Consider the following 20335-nt stretch of genomic DNA (forward strand, 5'->3'; position numbering starts at 1 on the left):
AGGAGTCTGACCTCTAGCGACCAAACACCCCTAACTCATATCTGAAACATGCTGAACATCAATAGCCTATAATTGGCACAAACTAATCTTATAAAGAGGAAACATCTGAACTCTATACAATCTACATATGTATATACACAACATGCGGAAGAACAGTGCAAGCCAGCTAGGCTGCTATATATACTATACACAAAAGAATATAAGCCGACAAGGCTACATCGTCTGACTGCTACATACAACTATCTACAGACCTCTACTGGAATAAAGCTGTAGAAAGGACGGGACAGGGCCCCGTCGTAGCCATCTATATACATCTCAAAAGGATGGCCTACCAAAATAGACTGCAACTCCGGATCAAATGGAGTGCACTGATCTCTGCTGGATAAGGGTCCTACTAAGCAGGACCACCTCCCTGTCTACTTGTACCTGCGGGCATGAACACAGCCTCCCGAGCAACGGGGAGTCAGTACGAATAATGTACTGAATATGTAAGGCATAAAGACAACATGTATAAATATGTATAGGAATCATGTATAAGATATGAACTCATAAGCTAAAATGATCAAGTGTGCCTTTCTCATGTATATATTCCAACATCATAGGCCACTCATGGACCATTCATAGGCCACACGTTCACCCCCTGTCAAGTGTGTCTTTCATATATAGAACGTAATATCATATGTCACACCTTCACCCCCTGTCAAGTGTGCCTTTTACTGCACCCCTGAGAACTGAAAGTGAATGCATAATACAAGTAAGACTTGAACAACAGGATTCTCAAATAATATAATGGCAACTTGCCTCTCATGGGCCTTACTAAACTCATACTACTAGGACAAGAAATCATAAGATCTGTGTATGGGGAAAATACCATAGCCGGCGTACGGGAACATCAACTGTATTTCTCTTAGTGCTTATAGGAATAGAGTACTATGGAAACTCTCTTACTCGCTTATCGGTTCATATCATAAGATCATGCCAAAAAAAGAAGGAATAACCTTAACATACCTTGACGTATATCAAATCGCCGAACTTCTACTTCTTGAACTTGTAAATCTACAATTAATATAACATAAGCCTTAATTAGGCTATTCACCTTACTCACTAATCATCATAATTACAAAAGAGCTTAACACTATGGACAACATATCCCTTGAAAACGTAGAAAATCTCCAACTCATGATTCCATCCAATCTCAACTACAATATCAAGGATAACATTAATGGAAACACCCTCATAACAAGATACACCCAAACACATCCCTCAGTCATCTCTTGACATAATCCCAAAAGCACTATTTAACCTTTCATTGACTTATCACTTTCATAGCTATCTGCTCTTCACATGAACCACCAAAACTCTTAGTAACTAACTTAAATACAAGGGTAGAAATCATTTACATACCTTTAGGGGCCAAGAATCCCAAGAATCACTTTAACTTCAACTTCCTAAGCTTCCCATTCTTGGAGAAACCCTAGAAACAACCTTCTTCTTCACAAGCTCGGGTTTACGGGGTTCGGGTCTTGTCAAATCTTCACTACTATGCCACAAATGTTGGGAGAGCAAAATATTAGGGTTTTCTGATCTAGAAATGGGAGAAATAAGACATAAGGTCATGGACCATGTATTTATACTCGGAGAATTAACTGCTTTAGTGGTCCAGTTCGATGAGCGGGTCGACGACCAGTCGACGTGCTCGTCGACCTGCGCCTGTAGAATGCATGGCTGCGGAACCCTGGCGACGCCGCACAACGGCGGCCCATCGACAGGTTCGACGACCCGTCAATCTTGACTGGTGTCTGCAGACTTTTCCAATTCAGTTCAGACCGCGTCGATTCGACTCGTTCAACTTCTAACTCTGTAAAATCACTAGGAATACTTGCTGGTACCATTGCACACTGGGTAAGACACTTTCTATCTTCAAAACTCAGTCTCGGGTCTCAATTCCCAAGGCATACTCAGCTGGGAAATCATAAGTTCAACCACTACGAAAACGAGGGGTGTAACACATCAGTTAGTGCCCCCCACTTCTTATTGATTAATCCATTACTACAGTTGGATGTTGCATCGATTATTGCTATATTTTTGTAGAATAATTAGTTTTTTAGTTGTAAGAAGAATCCAAATGTTGATTTAGTAGATAATATTCAGTTTCTTCGTTTTTATATATGAGAGTCTAAAGTTTTTATATATGAGAAACTTTTTCATTCATATTTTCTACCTTACTGCTTGCATCTCTCCAATTAATAATACCTACATCCTGGAACTTTTAGATTGATGCCAATTACGACACTCTGATTTACTCAATTTTGAATTTCAGCTGCCAAGTAAAGTGCAAGCATGTGACATCTCACATGCTGACATATATGCTCATGAAACTAGATGAAAAGGAGCAGAAATTTCATAAACTAAGTTCGAAATTGATTAACTGAGATTAAATTTGAAATTGAGTCGGTTTAAAATGAGTGTCCACTTAGCCTGTCACGACCCAACTATATGCCATGACGGGTACCCGGAGCTAACTACCGAGAACCACCCATCATACTACTATCTCACCCAACCTGTATATATATAACCTCCAAGATAATGCTTACCACGATTTGACCATAAACTATTCTACAAAATATGCATGAATACATAAGTCCTCACGGCAACAAAAGAATGATATACAAAATATACAATGAGGGTCACATAATACGTGATACCCACACATAAGTATCTACGAGCCTTTAACTGAAACACTGGAGTCATGAAGACGGGACAGGACCCCGCCATACCCAAGTATGTACCCAACAGAACATATCAAAAAAAAAAAAAAACTGCACCTCCGGAATAGGGAAGTGCTCCTGTGCAAGCTGATCCGGCTCCTAGGAATCTGGATCGTCCCCCTGTCTACCTGTGGGCATGAACACATCGTCCATAAAAGAAGAAGACGTTAGTACGAGCAGTGTACTGAGTATGTAAGACATGTATGGTAACATAATAAGAAAATACAGAAGGCATAATAAAAAGAGTAACTGAAACTGCGTGCCTCTTGAGGCAGAATCATGCATGCTCGCCTTTACTGTTTAATCATATCATACATACATAATCTGTAATAACATCATTAGCCCACGTCTGGGTCTTTCGCGTCCGGGGTAAACATCTCACGCCGCCCACTAGTGGTGACTGCCCGGCCAACTAGGCACTGTGTATCATCATAGCCGCCCACTACACCCGGTGTAGTGGTGTTTGCCCGGCCAACTAGGAACGGTGTATCATCATTATGTATATAATATCAAGCATGCATGCGAGCTCAAGTAAAAGCTATAACACTATCGGAGTGACGTAAGGTCGGGAACCTCCGATCACATTATGGAACATCGGCATCGCTATGTCCTACTTTAAAGAAACTAATATCATGAGGTGAGACAACAACAAAGAGTAACATCAATGAAATCATAAACATAGAAGCATCAACGTCCTGAAAAACATCATTATCATCATCACTATCATAGCACATATCTCATAGGGAGCTTTTAAGGATCATTAACTTTCATTTTTAGGGATGTAAGAAGGTCATGGGAACATAGGAAAGAAATTATAGTATAGAAGTCATGCCTTTGAAGGAAGGGGACTGGCCTCACATACCTTTATACCTCCTTAACTATATCGTCTAAGCGCTCTTCTTTTGGACTCACAATTCTATATACAAAAAAGCGTTCGTACTAAAATTAGATGATCGGAAGTATACTTAAGCTCAAGCTAAAGCGATTAAAGGTTAATGAAAATTGAGCAGCATTTCCTTTTTTTCGATAACTTTTCCCATATAATAAAACAGCTCCCAAACATCATCGCAACACCCATAATATCATAATACGTAAATTCCTTCGAATTAGACATTATTCAACTTCCAACTCCATTTCCACAATTCTCCATAACCCTAACTATAATACAACATCATATTCATCATTCATATAATACTTCTTCAATATCATTAGTGTCATTCGTAATAATATTATACTCATATTACACCATGAATCATAACTCAACCCATCTTTCAGCTCAACATACTCTTGTTTGCATACTTGAGTTCATATTCCATACTTATTCCCAATTCAAGTTCTTCAACGATTCAACACCATCACTAACACGAAACAATTGTAAAACTCACCTTTATTATGTAGAGATGATCTTTGAATGTAAATACTCCACTTGAGAAGAACACAACTTCAACACCCAAAGAGATTCTCATCTTCTATCAACCCTAGGAAGTATTCACACCCTTGATTCTACAATCCTTGATGTTTGATCCTTGATTTTTTTCTTAGATATGTGTTAGTGTGATATGGAGAAGATTCTTGAGGTTTAGAAAGTGTTGGAGAAGTGGAAAATGAGAAAAAGAAAGAGGGACCGTGCATATATAAAAATAGAATTCGGACCCGACCCGAAACATACGGTCTACTATACAGACCGTATAAATTATACGGTCCATATAATGGACCGTACATTTCCTCCAGATGGTTATCCTTCTCTGGAAGGGTTTTACGGACAGATGTACGGGCCGTATAAATTATACAGTCCGTATATATGACCGTACAATCCGCCATTTACTCCGGATTTGTCCTCGTCGTTTCGTTTGACCTCAAATCCTTATGGAACCTTCTTAGCACTTGTTCAATACTTCATTAACAATCTAACGAACCTTATGACTCGTCCTCAAGATCTCACTAAATATCCATTAGCTCGATAACTGTAAAATCCTCCCCAAACACAACTTATACTTTGCTTCCTTTGACGAACCTAGTTCCACCAAGTCGTATAACTTAAAAATCTTATCGCATATACTCTCATGTTGCCAATCACCTCTTATAGTCATGGGAGCTTCATGTTCGTCTTAAGCTTGCGTTAGTCTATTTACGACTCAACAATATAAAATTTCTGAGGTGTAACCTAGCCTTTACTAAAAGATCACTATTTTCTCATTGAATTTTCCACTGAAAAATATTTAATGATTATTTTCACTGAATGACAGTAGGAAAAACCTAAATAGTAGTGTTTTCACATGAAAAAATTCAGATGTTTTCCAGCATTTCAATGGGGAACCTATGTGTTTTTCCCGTGAGCTAGTACAGTGGGATTGAGGTGGAAAAATTATGTTTTATACCATAAATTTCTCACTGAATGGCGATGGTAAAAAACTCTATTTCTAGTAGTTAGCACTGAATGTCGATGGTAAAAACCTCTGTTTCTAGTAGTTAGCACATCCTTTAAAAAAATACTAACTCCTAAAAAAATAGGTATTTTGACAAAATTGCCCTTAATTAAAATTTGCATATTACTATTAACTTGACACATTAAGATGTGGTCACTAATTAGAACTTAATATGGAACAATCTGGAAGACAGATTTAATTTCTTCTAAGTGAACACTTATTTTAAATCAAAATAAAAAGGTTAAGTAGACACTTATTATGAACCAGAGGAAGTATTAATTAATTTTTCTTAAAGTTACCCTTCTCTCAAAAGAGTTTTTCAAAACTCTTTTGAAATCCCGATTTTGACTATTTCTACTTTTAAGAAAAGTTTGGAGAAAGTAAATTAAAAGGATAATATTGTGAAATGACCATTTAATTAATGTAATTAATTAACTTTCTAAGAGTGTCTCACAACCCAAAAATTCACTTATTTTGGACGGAAGGATGCAATCAATATTGTAGAAAAAGAGGAGATTATATTATTATGCCATAAGTTATGCTTCTTTACAACCGTTGTTCAGAGATACATTTACCTAGAAGCTGAAAAGGGAAAAAGGAGAAAAGAGATCTTGCACTCGTATCCGCATACCTTATTTGTTGAATTTGCATGCCTTTATGCTTGTACAGAATTTGAGCAAAGCTAACCATTATTATATATGCTAACAAAAAATAGTACAAGTATGTATACATAACTAACATGGTAGAGGTCAATAATATAACTTCGATATTTTAGTTTCCAGAAGCTACGACCAACAAATGTTGGGAAGGCCAATAAGCAAATCAGTCTCCACATCTGAATTCTGGATTCCATGGCTACAGTTTCCCATTTCTTTCTGTTGGGCTTGGGCTGATCGTGTTTGGGTAGCCTGTGGTTCTAATGGTGCCTGCCTTGGCCTTAGTCCACACTAGCAGCATCATGATAAGAATTGTCAACAGAAAACAATCCACACATAAATTTGGAGAGTTTAAGTTTTATGCACCAAATACTAATGATGCAAGAAATATTCAAACAATATATCGTTATTGTTGAAGTGCATGACCATCTAATCTAAAAGTGAACATACTTTACATATTTAGTTATATTGTCAACACACCCCCTCACGTGTGGGCTTGATTTTTTTTTTCATGGGCCAAACGTATGAAGAAAAAGAACATTGATAATGGGTGGTGGTGAAATTTGATCCCAAGACTTCTGTCTGTTGTGGTACCATGTTGAAGTGTGTGACCATATCATCTAAAAGTGTTAAAAGAGTCCCACATCAATGGGTTAAAGGGTAAATGATCCCCTTATATGCACTTGGGCAATCATGCCTTCATGAGCTAGCTTATGGGGTTGAGTTAGTCCCAAAATCCATTTATTTACATGATATCAGAGCCAGACCCGCCCCCAATTCATTATTTATGATGTTGGCTCCCCATATCAAAATTGTTCACGCACCAGATGTCCAGCTCTAGGCGTTAGGTGGGTGCTTTTAGCAACAATATAATTATAAGGTGAACTACAAGTGAATTTCTATGATAAGTATTTAAGCTGATAATCAATTATAACTTGTAACTAGGTAAATATCTCAAAAGTTCACTCAACTATATGAAATTAGTTAGTAAAGTCATTTAACTTATGTTTGTATCAATAAAGTCATTTAACTTATGAGTTTTCTAGTACAAACTCACTCTATCTAGAAATGCCATTTCCAATCACCAAAAATCTGACTTACCATGGCTTTTTAAATTAATTATTGATTTTACACTTTTCTCTTAATCAAGTTTTTATCACTTTCCTCTTTCTTCCGATTTTCCTCTCATTTTGTCGTAATTATCTTTTGTGTAATTATGTGCTACTCTTTTGATAAACTTAATTTGCCCTTTGTTTCTTTGGGTCAAATGCATTCCGAAATCGTGTATTTAACTTAATGTCTTTCAAATCTTCTTTCCTTTAGCTTACATTGTGGTTAGATAACTTCTTCAAGTACGTGCTAATTTATTTAAAACAACTTTCTTAGTTACTACTTTTTTACTCAAATGACACCCCTCAAGCCAAGGTGGCTCCGCCCCTACATAAAACTAGGTATTTTTAGTATATATTTTCTAAAATTGGTATAGTACTACCTATTGGAACACATACTATACAAAAGATTAAATGGTGCACTTGGTTGAAAGTTGATTTATTTACCTAGGGGACTTAGGGATCAATTCTCGCTTAATACATTTTTTTTTTTAAAATACTGAACCCATGCTCCAAAAATCCTAGATTCGTCTATGCTCCTACTTGACAATATATATGATTAATAACTCGAATCGAAAGACAAGATATATGTGAGAGTTCACCTTTTCAGATAATCTTGCATTTTCTTCAAGCAATAGCTTTCCCTGGAAGAAAACGAAAAGCTACTTCAGTGAAATTAAATTAAAAAGTACTCAGCAAAACCCCTAAAAATGCATTGAAATTGTCTCATCATACCCTGTCTCTTAACCGTTGTATTTCGTCCTTGAATAATTGAGACTAGAAAATGACCAAGAAAAGAATTGGTTAACCAATGAACTCAAATCGCCTAAATATGTTAGGGCAATTATATTACCTATTGGCTATTACCATATGGAGTACTCCCTTTGTCCCAATTTGTATGGGATGATTCCAATTTCGAGAGTCAAACAGTTTAATTTTGATCTTGAATTTGACGCATAGAATTTTTAAGTTTTTGAAATAAAATTTGCATATTTCGTAACTACGTAAAAAATACTATAAGTCACAATGTATATTTGACAATTTAAAATATTTAAAAGATACTATATGAGAAAATTACAGTCAAAGAATGACTTGTTTGAATCTCGAAATCCAAAAAGTGTCACATAAATTGGGACGGACGAAATAACACATATTAATACCTTTCTCATCCTGATGTTCTTTAGGCTTCTCTCCAGCTGGTTGTCGATCTCTTGAAGTTCATTCATTGAACATGATCCAATACCTTGCCCCATAAGCTTCCTAAGCATTTGAAATTCAATAATATCACAAAATGCCAAGAAGGTTAATGTACTGGAAAACCAAATTAACTGCCAAGACTACAATACCGTTTGGAAATTTCTAGGATCTCTATCTTCTTTGTCATGTTTGCTGCTTCTTCCTTCAATTGCTGCAAATGAAATCAATTATGGAACAAGCAAGCTTAAGAAACAGTATGTTGGGACCTCTTCTTAAGAACAAGGATTACGTGAAATTTAGCTCACTGATTTCCAAAGACGAGTGGGGTTTATATAAGGTTTGGCCCACGTGTCGATACTTATATTTGATTTAATAAATCATTAATTAGCTAAATTCTAATGGGGAAAGAACGTCAATGCTCCTGAAAACAAAATAATTACTGGCCCATAACAGTAGCGGAGCCAGAATTTCTACCGGGGGTTCAAAATATCAAATGCGAACACACGAACAAGTCAAAGGCCGGGGGTTCAACGTCTAATATATATATATATATATATATATAATAGTGTAATTTTTCGCCAATGGGATGAACACCCTTGGCCCTTCCTCCCTCCACCCTGCCTATACACCCTCTTACTTTCATGCCCCTGAAACTATTTACCCGAAATGCCCCAAAATTATGATACCAACATAGCATATAGATATACTGAGATGGTATCATGCTCATTTATTCAAAAGACACACTTTTCTCAGAAAAAACTCCATGATACCATCATCTTATATACATATACTGTGATGGTATCGTGGAGGACTGTTTCAGTCCTTGAATGAGAGACTCCTCAGTCGTCCGTGATACTATCGTGATACCTAAATATACTGAAATGATATCATGGAGGACTGCTTCAGTCCTTCTCTTAGTCCTCCATGACACCATCATGATATATAACTATAAAGTGGGTGAGGGGTACTCAGGTAAATATTTTTGGCTGGTAGGGTAAAAAGCGAACTTAGTTTAGGAGGAGACATGGGCGGGCAAGTATTTTACATTTTAGGGTATTTTGTGCTGTTTTCCCAATTCTAATAGGATAGACAAGGGAAGTTAATTTTAGTTATAACATCTCACTACCCACTTTGATGGAGAATGGGATTAATAGTAACCAGTCAGCTCTATGCCTTTTTAACTATAGAGTAACATATTTTTCATCCACGCTATTTCTGAACAAAACAGTAAAATAAAGAGGGATAGAAAACAAGTTTCTCAAGAGAAAGCAAAATCAAACCACATCCGCTCAAGATTTTTTTAAAAAAATAAAAGAAAAAATAAAAAAATCATGGATTTTGATATGTTTTTTTGTTCAAACTTATTGTTTGTGTAAAATGAGAAAATCATATAATTTTACGATCCTGAATAACTGATAGGATTTCATAATAGATTATGTGTACATTCTGTTACTAGTAAAAAATCCTCACAGTTTAATTACTACTTCCTTTGAACTGCATACCCATCTCTTTCACTGCATCAAAAGCACTCACATTCCACTTTGACCAAAAAAGACCACCTTATAATTGATCCAAAGTAACAATGGTATCTTCACTACAAAATCCGTTTACGGACTGCTCTATGAAGACTCAACAGAGGGCAGACATGGGCGCCAAGCCAGCACGCCACGCCTGGCAGGGCGCCTGGAACTGGGGGCTAGCTTTGGCACAATTCACTACAAGAAATCATGAAATTAGCTACAGTATTTGTCGGTAATCCCCAGCTAACTCGTCCTAAATAGATCCTAGCTAATTGAATTTTCTTACCATCAGTCGCTAATCCATAGCCAAATGGGATTACCATGGAATTTTTCAGTTTAGCTACAAAATTTTTTTGAGAATGGTAACCGTCGCTAGTTCCTTGTTTTTTGTTAGTGATTGCGTCGCGTTGCAGCACCTGGTCAGTGAAACCAAGTGCGATGGTTCTGCAGCCTGCCCATGCCAATAAATAGACAAGTTCGGGAAGAGAATGGGGAAGTGATATTTTAACCTAGATTTTTCTCTCAAGCTGCTCTCAGCCAAGGGGGACAAACCAACAATCAAGGTAATTAACTTTTTGACAGAGGGAACTTGTAGAGTCCAATTTCATATTATTTACATAGGATTTAAACATTGATATAGCTTAAGATTATTTGAATTACTAAGATTGGCATTATAAGAGTCCAACCCCAATTTAAATTGGAAAAGATATAGCTATATATATAATTAGTCGATGCCTCACGTAGAAAAACAAAAAGAAAAAACATAAGGTTTTTTTATTTTTGCACTCATTATTGTTCTATAATATATATCTTCTTCACTTTTAAGAGTATTTTTGGATTAATTTCAACTACCTAACACTGATACTAGCATGATTTAAACCTTGGAAGTATAGATTCTTGTTAAATCATCTTTTTTTCCCAAGATCGAAACCCAAAATTCGAAATTCAAGACTTGGTCTTCCTAAGGTTAATAATTTATCAGAGAAACATCCATTAAGATTTTAACAGCTTCCCTGTACACCATGGGTCATATATTTATTTAGAACAATATCATTGCACTTTATGCATTAAGTATAAAAAGATAATAATATTAGGCTATTAAGCCCGTGTTTATGGTTTACAGTTACAAGATTTCACTTATCATGCTATGCACGACTTATGGATACTTAGAAATGTCTAGGTGGTTCGCTGGATCACAGTTATGGCATGGGGTGTCGTCGATTATGCTCACTAAAGTTTTGGAGCGTGACACAGACTCTACCACCATAATATTGGCATCAACATTGTTGAAAAATCACTTATCTGCATATTTTTTATTGCATAAACTCTGCCAAGTTCTATGAGAATCCTCAATACATAATCACTAACGCAAAATCCGTTCCATACACGCTGCTTAATATGCTCAGAGCTACTATCAATTATTATATCAAAAGTAAATTTTATAGCTGGAAAGATCTTATACCATTTAGCTTGCGGATTAATTAATCACAACAGATACCATCATAATAATTTCACAAATGCCGTTTCTTTTGCCTAAGTGGAAAGTAGACTGCTAGTGCACTATTGCTTCTACGACTCAATCATGCCTCAGAAGTCAGAACTATTTACGCTGAATGGCCCCTCCAGCCAAAGGTCACTTTAAATTAAACAAAGATGATGCCATTTCTTTACGTGATTGAAGGTTATTAATGAAAAAGTTGAGGAATCCAATTTTGAGACATACTTTTAGGGAAGGAAATGCAGTTGCTAATTCTCTAGTTAAAGAAGGAATGAACCATGCCAATTTCAATACTTTTGTTTATCTATCAGTTCCACTGTTGTGTTTCGTTATTCATACAAATTAAAGATAGATAAAAATTAAAGACCAACAATTTGAGGGGCAAAAATTAAAGACCAACGCGTTTGAAGGGCAATCCGTGCAAAAAAAAACAATGGCTAGTAATAGCACTATGTCTGTAATGATGATTATTAGTTAAGAAATCTGACCTTCATCCGCTGCTCCACTTCAAAGGCGTTGTTGTTCATCAGCGTTTCTTTTGCATATTCACGATATCTATCAATGGTCTTTTGCATGCTGAATTATTCCAGAAGATGAAGTAATTATTAAGACTTCTTAAAGGTAAAACACATTCCAACATGAAAGATATATTCAACTAAGTACTAGGTTTAATTACTGAATATCGTAACATGTATTAAGATCTAAATACTAGATAATTAAGATTAACATCTAAATAGATAAAACTATTTTTGCTAACAAATTTAGAAATATAAGATTCAAATGAAATATTAAATTAATTTTATTTTATATTAATAAAAATAAAAAATTATATGGCAATTGATGGTGGTGATAGCTAGTGATGGTGGTTATGTGTAACAATTGGGGATGGTATTGGTTGTTGTGAGCAATAGCTAATGGTAATGGTGGTAGATTGTGGTGGCGGTTGAATTGTGGTGGTGATAGTAATAGCTAATAGTGGTGGTGAATGATGGCAATGGTTGACGATATATAAAAATGATGGGTGGTTGTAATGGTAATTAGTGGTGATGATTGCAAATTGAGGCTAATGGTGTTGACGGCTTGCGATGGTGATTGGCAGCGATAGTCTTGTGGTTCATGATGGTGCTTGTGGGTGGTGGTAGTTAATAATGATGACAGTGGTAGTTGATAATGGTGATCAACAACAATTAGAGGCAAAAGTGGATAGGGTAGTGGTGAACCACCATCTTTATAGAAATTCTTAAATAGATATCTTAATGATATTAAGACATTGATCATTCATATCTAGTCAGATCCACTAAGTGGTTGTAAAACAAACAAAACAAACGTATTTAATGAGCAAGATCTAAATAATTAAGATTTAGACCTAAAAAATAATAGACTTAATGTTTGAGATTTGAATGATCAAGATTAATATATTCATTAAGTGTAGAAAAATGAGGCCTTAGCCTACTGGTTTTTATGGATCTCAATCTCGATTTTAGTATTTAAATTCAAACTCGGATGATTAAGTATTATTTGTGAGAAGCAAATACATGAAAAAAAATTAATATTTATATCTATATTATTATACTGAGGCCTGCTTATATTCTACACAGTACATACTAATCAATTTCCACGTGAGACACTTTATACATTAATATTCTAACCCTCCCACTTAACTGGTGCAAATAATTAGTCATATGTACAAATCTTGTTAGAGATGTAACTAATACCGGGATCAGTGAGGAATTTTGTGAAAATATTTGTAAGCTCATCATTTGACTTCGCTAGTTTTGCAATATCTTTTAGCTGAGCTGAATTCATGTTTCGATGATTAACAAAACATTACACAATAATCAGGCCCTTAGCATGTCTCTTAGAGGAACTGGTTATGCTATCAACAAGGTTGCAGAAACATTATGCAGACATTGAAAGGACGAGGTCCTATGCAGATAACTGGAGACGACTGTTAATCAGTGGTTACTAAGCAGATTCCAATTGCAAGAAGAAATTCTTGAGGAATTAAGTGTATGGAATAAATGTGTGGATCAAGGAAGCGTGGTTAAACATGAAAATATTTCTACACTTGCATCTATGGAAAGAGTTGCGAAAATAGGCAAAAACCGTGTGAAAGCCAACGCATTTAATGAAACCAAGTTTGACATGGATTGAATTCTGTAACCAAACTAGGTTTGGTTTTGGAAAACAAAGTATATAATATTTCTACCATTCCTACTCCTATATAAAGCACATCATTGATGCTTTTGAAACTTAAGCTATTCACACATCTTGAGAGTTAATTCTTGGCAAATAGCAGTCATTGGAGGAGTACTTTGTGAGAGTCAAACTGTCAATGAAAGAACCTATTCCAGAGGAAGTTTTTGCTTTAGTTCTTAAGTTGTTAGGTTGATTCACTTGTTCGTGAATTATATAACCTATTTACTTTACTAGAAGTTTTGTAATATGTGTTTGGTAATTGAGTTGTAAAAGCTTTCTGGACTAGCGAAGAGACTTGAAAGGAGTAACCACAATTAGGGAGAATTGTAGGGAAAAGATACTAAAATTTATTCATTTGGTTATAGAGTTGTACTCTTAAACTGCTTGATTTTTTTAGTGAAGTTTTGGAGCAAATCTTACTAAGGTTAGTCGAGATTTTTTACTCCCTAGAGCAAAGTTTTCGACAGTAAAATTCTTGTGATTTAATTTCCTCGCTTTACTTTTGTTAGGTGACTAAACAACCTAATTTTTCAGTACATTAGGGGGCAGCTAAAATACAATTGGTATCAGAGCAGGTTCTTTCAAGTAAGACTAACACCTTGAAAGGATCTAAGATAGTTGCACCACCCAGAGTTCAAGAAGGATAACAAACCACAAGGATACTATCCTTCACTGAAAAAAAAAAAACTATAAATGGTGAAAGGCAAGAATCCAAGATTTCATAGTTGGAGATGATTTGGAACTTTGAGCCATCATCCAGGATGGTCCAAAGAATTGCATGGCCAAAGATGACAAGGGAAGAGAAACTGGTCCTAATTAATACAAAGGTCAAGTTCACTGATGAAGACATAAAGATAGTCCAAAAGAATACCACAGCTAAGAAGATCCATATTTGAGACATTGAACTTGATGAGTAGTTGAATCTCTACTTGCAAAACTACTGACCGAATATGGGATACACTGCAGACTACCCATGAAGATACTTGTCAGGTCAAAAAGTCAAAGATTGTCTTGCTAAACAAGCAATATGAACTTTTCAAGATGAACGAGAGGAAAACCCTCCGAGATACGTTCAATAGGTTCATTGACATCACTAATGAACTAAATTCTCTTGGAGATATTATCTCTCGAAGTAAGATGATTGGAAAACTTCTAGATATTTTTCCTGAATCTAGGGAAAGCAAGGTCATTGTAATAATGAAAGCAAGGGACTTAATAACTATAACTATGGATGAGCGCACGGGGAACATAAGGACCTACAAGATGAAAAAGCTTCAAAATCAAAAAGATTTTGCAATATGCAAGGACATGAACCTGATTCTTAAAGCCACTCAAAATCAAGAATTTGTTGGGAATGAAGTGGCTCTGTTGACTCGCAGATTCCAACAAACGATTAGGAAAGGTTTGTTCTTCAATAAAAGGCAGCACTCCTAAATCCAGAGTAGTACCTGAAACGGTAACACTGAAGTATGTCACAGATGTGGTTGTCCTGATTAATTTTTTTGAGTAGTGTCCAAGTTAGGGAAACTTAGTCGAAGAAGAACAATTCTGAAAAGGGAAATAGGGACCGAGTTCCTCCATACATAATGTCCAATGTGAAGGCATATAAAATCGTGAGGAAATCACTGGCTACAATGGGGAATTCATCAAGTGATGAAGCTGAAGAACATGATCAGTCAATAATGGCCAAAGAGGAATCTGACTCAGAAGAAATTCTAGCATTGATGGTCCACCCTGACTCAAAATTTGAAGATGATGACTTTGAGGTAAACTTTACTAAACTTAAAGATGTGATTCATACTTACTCTAAAAGAAAATTAGTAGGACATATTAGTTTTGGAAACAGAACTTTTCAGTTTTATAGCCGCACCTTCTAAAAATAAAAAGGAAAAAGGGTTCAAAACACACTCTAACTTTGGCCGAAATTGCTCTAACGCACTCCAACTTTGCGGGGGTCCTATGACCCCCCTGGACTATTTTTTTGTGTATTATTGAGGGTATTATCGGGTGACGTGGACAAGCAAGTGAGCACATGTTGGTTGAGCGCGCAAGGGTGGACTTAAAACTTAACAGACTCGTCTCTATTTGCCATGTTGAATTCCAAATAATCCTCCTTTATGTGCTCACTTTTTTGTCCATATCACCCGATAATACCCTCAATAATACACAAAAAAATAGTCCAGGGGGGTCATAGGACCCCCGCAAAGTTGAAGTGTGTTATAGCAATTTTGCCCAAAGTTAGAGTGTGTTTTGTAACCTTTTCCAAAATAAAAATCATGGTAATAACATCTAAGAAAACCTAGAGAATGCGTTGAAAGGTTTTAAGGATGATCCCTATGCTGAGAATGAAAAGTATAGGTTGCTGCAAGAAGATCTCGACAAGACTAAGTATGAATTGGAAAGAACACCTAAAAGGACCTGGTCCTCGGAAGTGTTAACATCTTAGCATGCAAGACACAGTAACAACAAACAGGTACATGATATCAAAAGGCTAAGATACCTTACAATCTCAAAAGCATGTACATCTCTATTCTTGATAATCACTTATGCACTTACTGTGGAAATAGTGGGCGCTTCAAGAATACATGCATATCAAAATTCAAAGACATTGACAAAAATGAGTATTATGTTGATGAAAAGAAGAAAACTGAACCCGGTTCTTCGCTAAAAAGTGGAAGGCTACCAGGATGGACCAAAATTTTTTAATTCATCTTCTTTCTCATAAAAAGTGACGCACCCTAGCCTGAGTTCCTAAGACTTATCTCTGGTTGTTTTTAAAGGCTGAGGTGAGTGGAGGAAAAAGCAAGTGGTTCGTAAACAGTAGTTATTCTAAACATATGGCACAAGAGAAGAAAAAATATCCTCTCACTAGAAGCCTATCAATGTGGGAGTGTGGGACTTGACACTGAAAAATTCCACTCTCATTGAAGAAAACATACTATGCCAAAAGATTGAAACATAATTAGCTAGAACAAAGGACATGGTTCATGGCTTGCCAAAATTCTATTCAAAAGGAAAAGAAACATATAAGAATGATTGGGTTCTTATAACACTTGATTATAAGACTAAGGAGAAGATTGTTGACATTGTTACTAAGGCCCTGCGTAAAGACAACTTCAAAAGGAAGAACGAAGATTTGTGTGATAACAAATTCGCCATGGCATTAGCTAAGAACTCCGTATTTCATGAAAGAAGCAAGCATATGAACACTTAGTACCGGGCCATTGTATTAGAAATTACATATCCAAGAAGGAAGAGCAATGATATTTGAGTTTGTGAAATCTCAATATCAAGTTTGCGAATATTTTCATCAAGCCGTTGAAGATTAAAAAATTTCAGAAGTTAAGAATGGCCTTTGGAGTGATGAATCAAGTTTAAGGGGGATATTGAATTTTAAACTTTGTTCATGCATATTATTTATTTTTAGTTCGTAAACTAGTAGTTCAAATGTGTTTCTTTAAGATAGGCATGTATTGATGTTTGGTCTTAATGTACTTTAAAAAATGAGAAGCCTAGAATTAAATTAATATGCATAGGCTAGATACTTGAAGCAGTTCACCTATAAATATTCATATATTTGTAGTCATTTTAAACATGCCAGGTAATTAAGGACTATCCTTCCTCCACTCCTCTTTTAGTGTGTGTTTTAGTGTTCTTTCTCTCCGAACTTCCAATAGCATTATCCGAGCTAGTTCAAATAAATATTTGAAAGTACACCTCCATAGAGATTGTATTGCGCAATAAGGAGTTCAAATTGTGGGGCCCTAAATAAAAGTAGCAAGTGAAATAAAGAAAAAAGAAGGAAAAATGCGATGGGAGGAAATAGAGGCAAAAGTAGGCGGCTGAAGCAATTTTTTATTTTTATTAAGCCATCATGAAGGGTTGTGAGACTGTTGATGTGGGGGTTAAGCTAGACCCCTACCATGTCTATTTCAATGCACAAAAAGGTTATATAGTTAGAGGGGAACATGCACCAAAACCTCTTAACACTACATATTACATTGAGAGTCAAAAGTAACATAGAGGGATGAAGCCTATGCATCCCTTTCATTTACAAAGAGTAGCAAAGTTAGCTTACAAAAAAATTACTTTTATCATATCTTCTCCTCATCGAAGGGAGTTGCCATTTGTCTAGTTGGATTAAACATTTAACCTCTCTAGGAAGTTGAGAAGGATTATATAAGGATTATGCCAATTTTACAAAAAAGTCAGCCACCTGGTTAGCTTCCCTTAGGCAGTGTGATACTGTCAAATTGTGATCCTTGGTTAACCTGATGGCATCTATGATGATCCTTTTCAGCTTCATGTTGGAAGTGTTTCTTTGGTTAATCATGTTGGTAATCAGTTGAGAGTCTAACTCCACCTAGCGGCTGAAGCAATTGTAAAACCAATTTGTTACATTTAGTTTTGAATTGGTTGTGAGCTATTGGAACTTGTTTTGCAAATTGCAAAAGAAATCCAGCAATTTATTAGTCCAAAGTTAGGCAAGTTTCCCTACAAATAGAGGAGCCGTTCCTCATTATATGTACACCAAACAAAGAGAGTAATTGAGAGAAGAGAGTACTCACACTCTATTTTCTGTAGTTTGTGAGATAATAGAGTGGGAGTAATATTTAAGCGAGTAGTGTAAAATAAAGATGTTGTTTCTTTTGAAGTGTAGTAGTCTCTTGACACTACCAAATTGTATTAAGTGATATTATAGTGCTCCGTTCAAGTATTGTATTTTATTCCCGTTAAAAGATTTGGTGTCATTATTACTCTCTTATTCTTGCTATTCAACGTGAATATTATTTTTGGGTGGGATCGTTATTTCCCAACAACGTGGTATCAGAGCCATGGCAAATAATAGTCCACTGTCTTTTCAGTATCCTTGTCTCACAAAAGAAAATTATGAAAAGTGGTGTCTACGAATGAAAGCCATTCTTGGCTCCCAAGATGTTATTGTAGACAAAGGGTATGCAAAACCCGATAATGAGGAGACTTTGTGTCAAAATGAAAAAGATGTCTTGACAAAGACAAGAAAGAAAGATCAACAAGCCCTCACTCTCATCCACCAATGTCTGGATGATGGCATGTTCGAGAAGGTGGCCAATGCAACCACCTCAAAGGAAGCTTGGAAGATTTTACAAAATTCTCTCCAAGGAGTAGATAAAGTAAAGAAGATAAAACTTCAAACTTTAAGGGCTGATTTTGAATTTTTAAAAATGAAAGAATCCGAATCCATTTCGGATTTCTGTTCAAGAGTGATGGTCGTTGTAAATCAGTTAAAAAGATACGGGGAGGAAGTAGATGATGTGCGTATGGTAGAAAAGATCCTTCGCTCTTTAACACCAAAATTTGATTATGTAGTGTGTGCTATTGAGGAGTCCAAAGATTTAGACTCTATGATGGTAGAGCAATTGGAGGCTTCTTTACAAGCCCACAAGAGAAGATTAAAAGGAGACAAGAAGAGCCACTGGAGGCACTTCTAAAAACTCAGGCATCCTTCAAAAATTTTGGAGGTGAAAAGAGTTATAGAGGAAATGGACGAGGAAGAGGTTGTGGCACTCGTGGAAGAAGGAATATTGGCAACAACTTCACTAACGAAGGGAGAAGCCAACAATCATTTAGAGGTCGTGGTCGTTGACAAAGAGGAGGAAGAGGACATGGCTATTACCAGGGTACCAATGAAACGAGGTATGATAAATCTAAAATTGAGTGCTATAACTACCATAAATTTGGACATTACTCTTGGGAATTTCATAGTAATGTTGAAGAAAAAGCTAACCTTGTTGACGACAAGAAAGAAGAAGATGAGTCAACATTATTAATGGCACTCAAAGAAGAAGATAAGGATGATTGCAGTTCGTGGTACCTTGATAATGGAGCAAGCAACCACATGTGTGGATGCAAAAATATGTTTGTGTAGCTCTTTAAGAGTGTGACAGGCAACGTGTCCTTTAGAGATACTGCAAAGGTACAAATCGAAGGAAAAGGTACAATTCTGATCTCTTGTAAAGATGGTGGCCACAAGTTAATTCAAGATGTTTATTATGTGCCAAAATTGAAAAGTAATATCTTGAGTTTGGGCCAACTTCTTGAAAAAGAATATGATATTCATATGAAGAATATGCATCTTTGGCTTAGAAATTCAAGTGGAAAATTAATCACAAAAGTGTGTATAGCAAAGAATAGATTATTTTCTTTGAATCTTAAGATAATTGATGCAAAGTGTTTAAAGGATAATGTACAAGATGAATCATGGTGTCGGCACATGCGATTTGGACACTTGAACTTTGAGGCACTCAAATCAATGGGTGAAAAGAACATGGTGAATGGGATACCTTCAATCAACCATCCCAATAAGTTGTGTGAAGCTTTTTCTTGGAAAACATGCAAGGAGGATTTTTCTGAAGGAGGCCACGTCAAGAGCAATCAAACCTATTGTTACCAGTCTCGAAAAAAAAAAAAGCAATCAAATCATTGTAGCTTGTTCACGTACACTGATGTATGTGGTCCAATCAATCCACCTTCTTCTGATAAAAGTAAATACTTCCTGCTCTTTATTAATGATTTTAGTAGAAAGACTTGGGTGTATTACCTGAAGCAAAAATCAGAAGCTTTTGTTGCATTTAGAAATTTCAAAGCACTTGTAGAAAAAGAAAGTGGCTATAAAATAAAAGATTTAAGGTCCGATAAAGGAGGAGAATTCACTTCAAAAGAATTTAATGACTTTTGTCAGTCTCATGGAATTCGTCGCCCTCTAACAGTACCTTATTCACCCTGACAAAATGGAGTTGTGGAGAGAGAATAAAACAATTCTTAATATGGCTAGATGTATGCTGAAAGCTAAAAATATGCCAAAAGAATTTTGGGCCGAGGCTGTTTCTTGTGCAGTGTATTTGAGCAACAGGTCTCCAACAAGAAGTGTTAGAGATCAAACACCTCAAGAAGCATGGAGTGGAAGAAAGCCAAGTGTCAAG

The 20335-nt window shown here is 35.9% G+C and overlaps 1 protein-coding gene across 7 annotated transcripts in view; it reads right to left on the minus strand.

The window, feature by feature from the left end:
- Window positions 1-5690: 5690 nt before the first annotated feature.
- Window positions 5691-20335, minus strand: part of LOC132639068 (MADS-box protein AGL42-like) — a 33437-nt gene continuing 18792 nt past the window's right edge. For 3 of the 7 annotated variants that reach the window (XM_060355613.1, XM_060355612.1, XM_060355614.1), the window contains exons 3-8: window positions 11663-11750; window positions 8306-8367; window positions 8120-8219; window positions 7695-7736; window positions 7562-7603; window positions 5691-6141 (exon numbers count right to left, since the gene is read on the minus strand). In XM_060355613.1, the coding sequence (XP_060211596.1) occupies window positions 5980-6141; window positions 7562-7603; window positions 7695-7736; window positions 8120-8219; window positions 8306-8367; window positions 11663-11750 (496 nt within the window). In that variant the 3' untranslated portion in view covers window positions 5691-5979. Of the gene's footprint in view, window positions 6142-7561; window positions 7604-7688; window positions 7737-8119; window positions 8220-8305; window positions 8368-11662; window positions 11751-14687; window positions 14810-20335 lie in introns of those variants that run through there. The other 4 variants (XM_060355617.1, XM_060355615.1, XM_060355616.1 and 1 more) reach the window with 4 other exon arrangements.

This window comes from Lycium barbarum, chromosome 1 (assembly GCF_019175385.1).
Source record: "Lycium barbarum isolate Lr01 chromosome 1, ASM1917538v2, whole genome shotgun sequence".
Classification (NCBI taxonomy): domain Eukaryota; kingdom Viridiplantae; phylum Streptophyta; class Magnoliopsida; order Solanales; family Solanaceae; genus Lycium; species Lycium barbarum.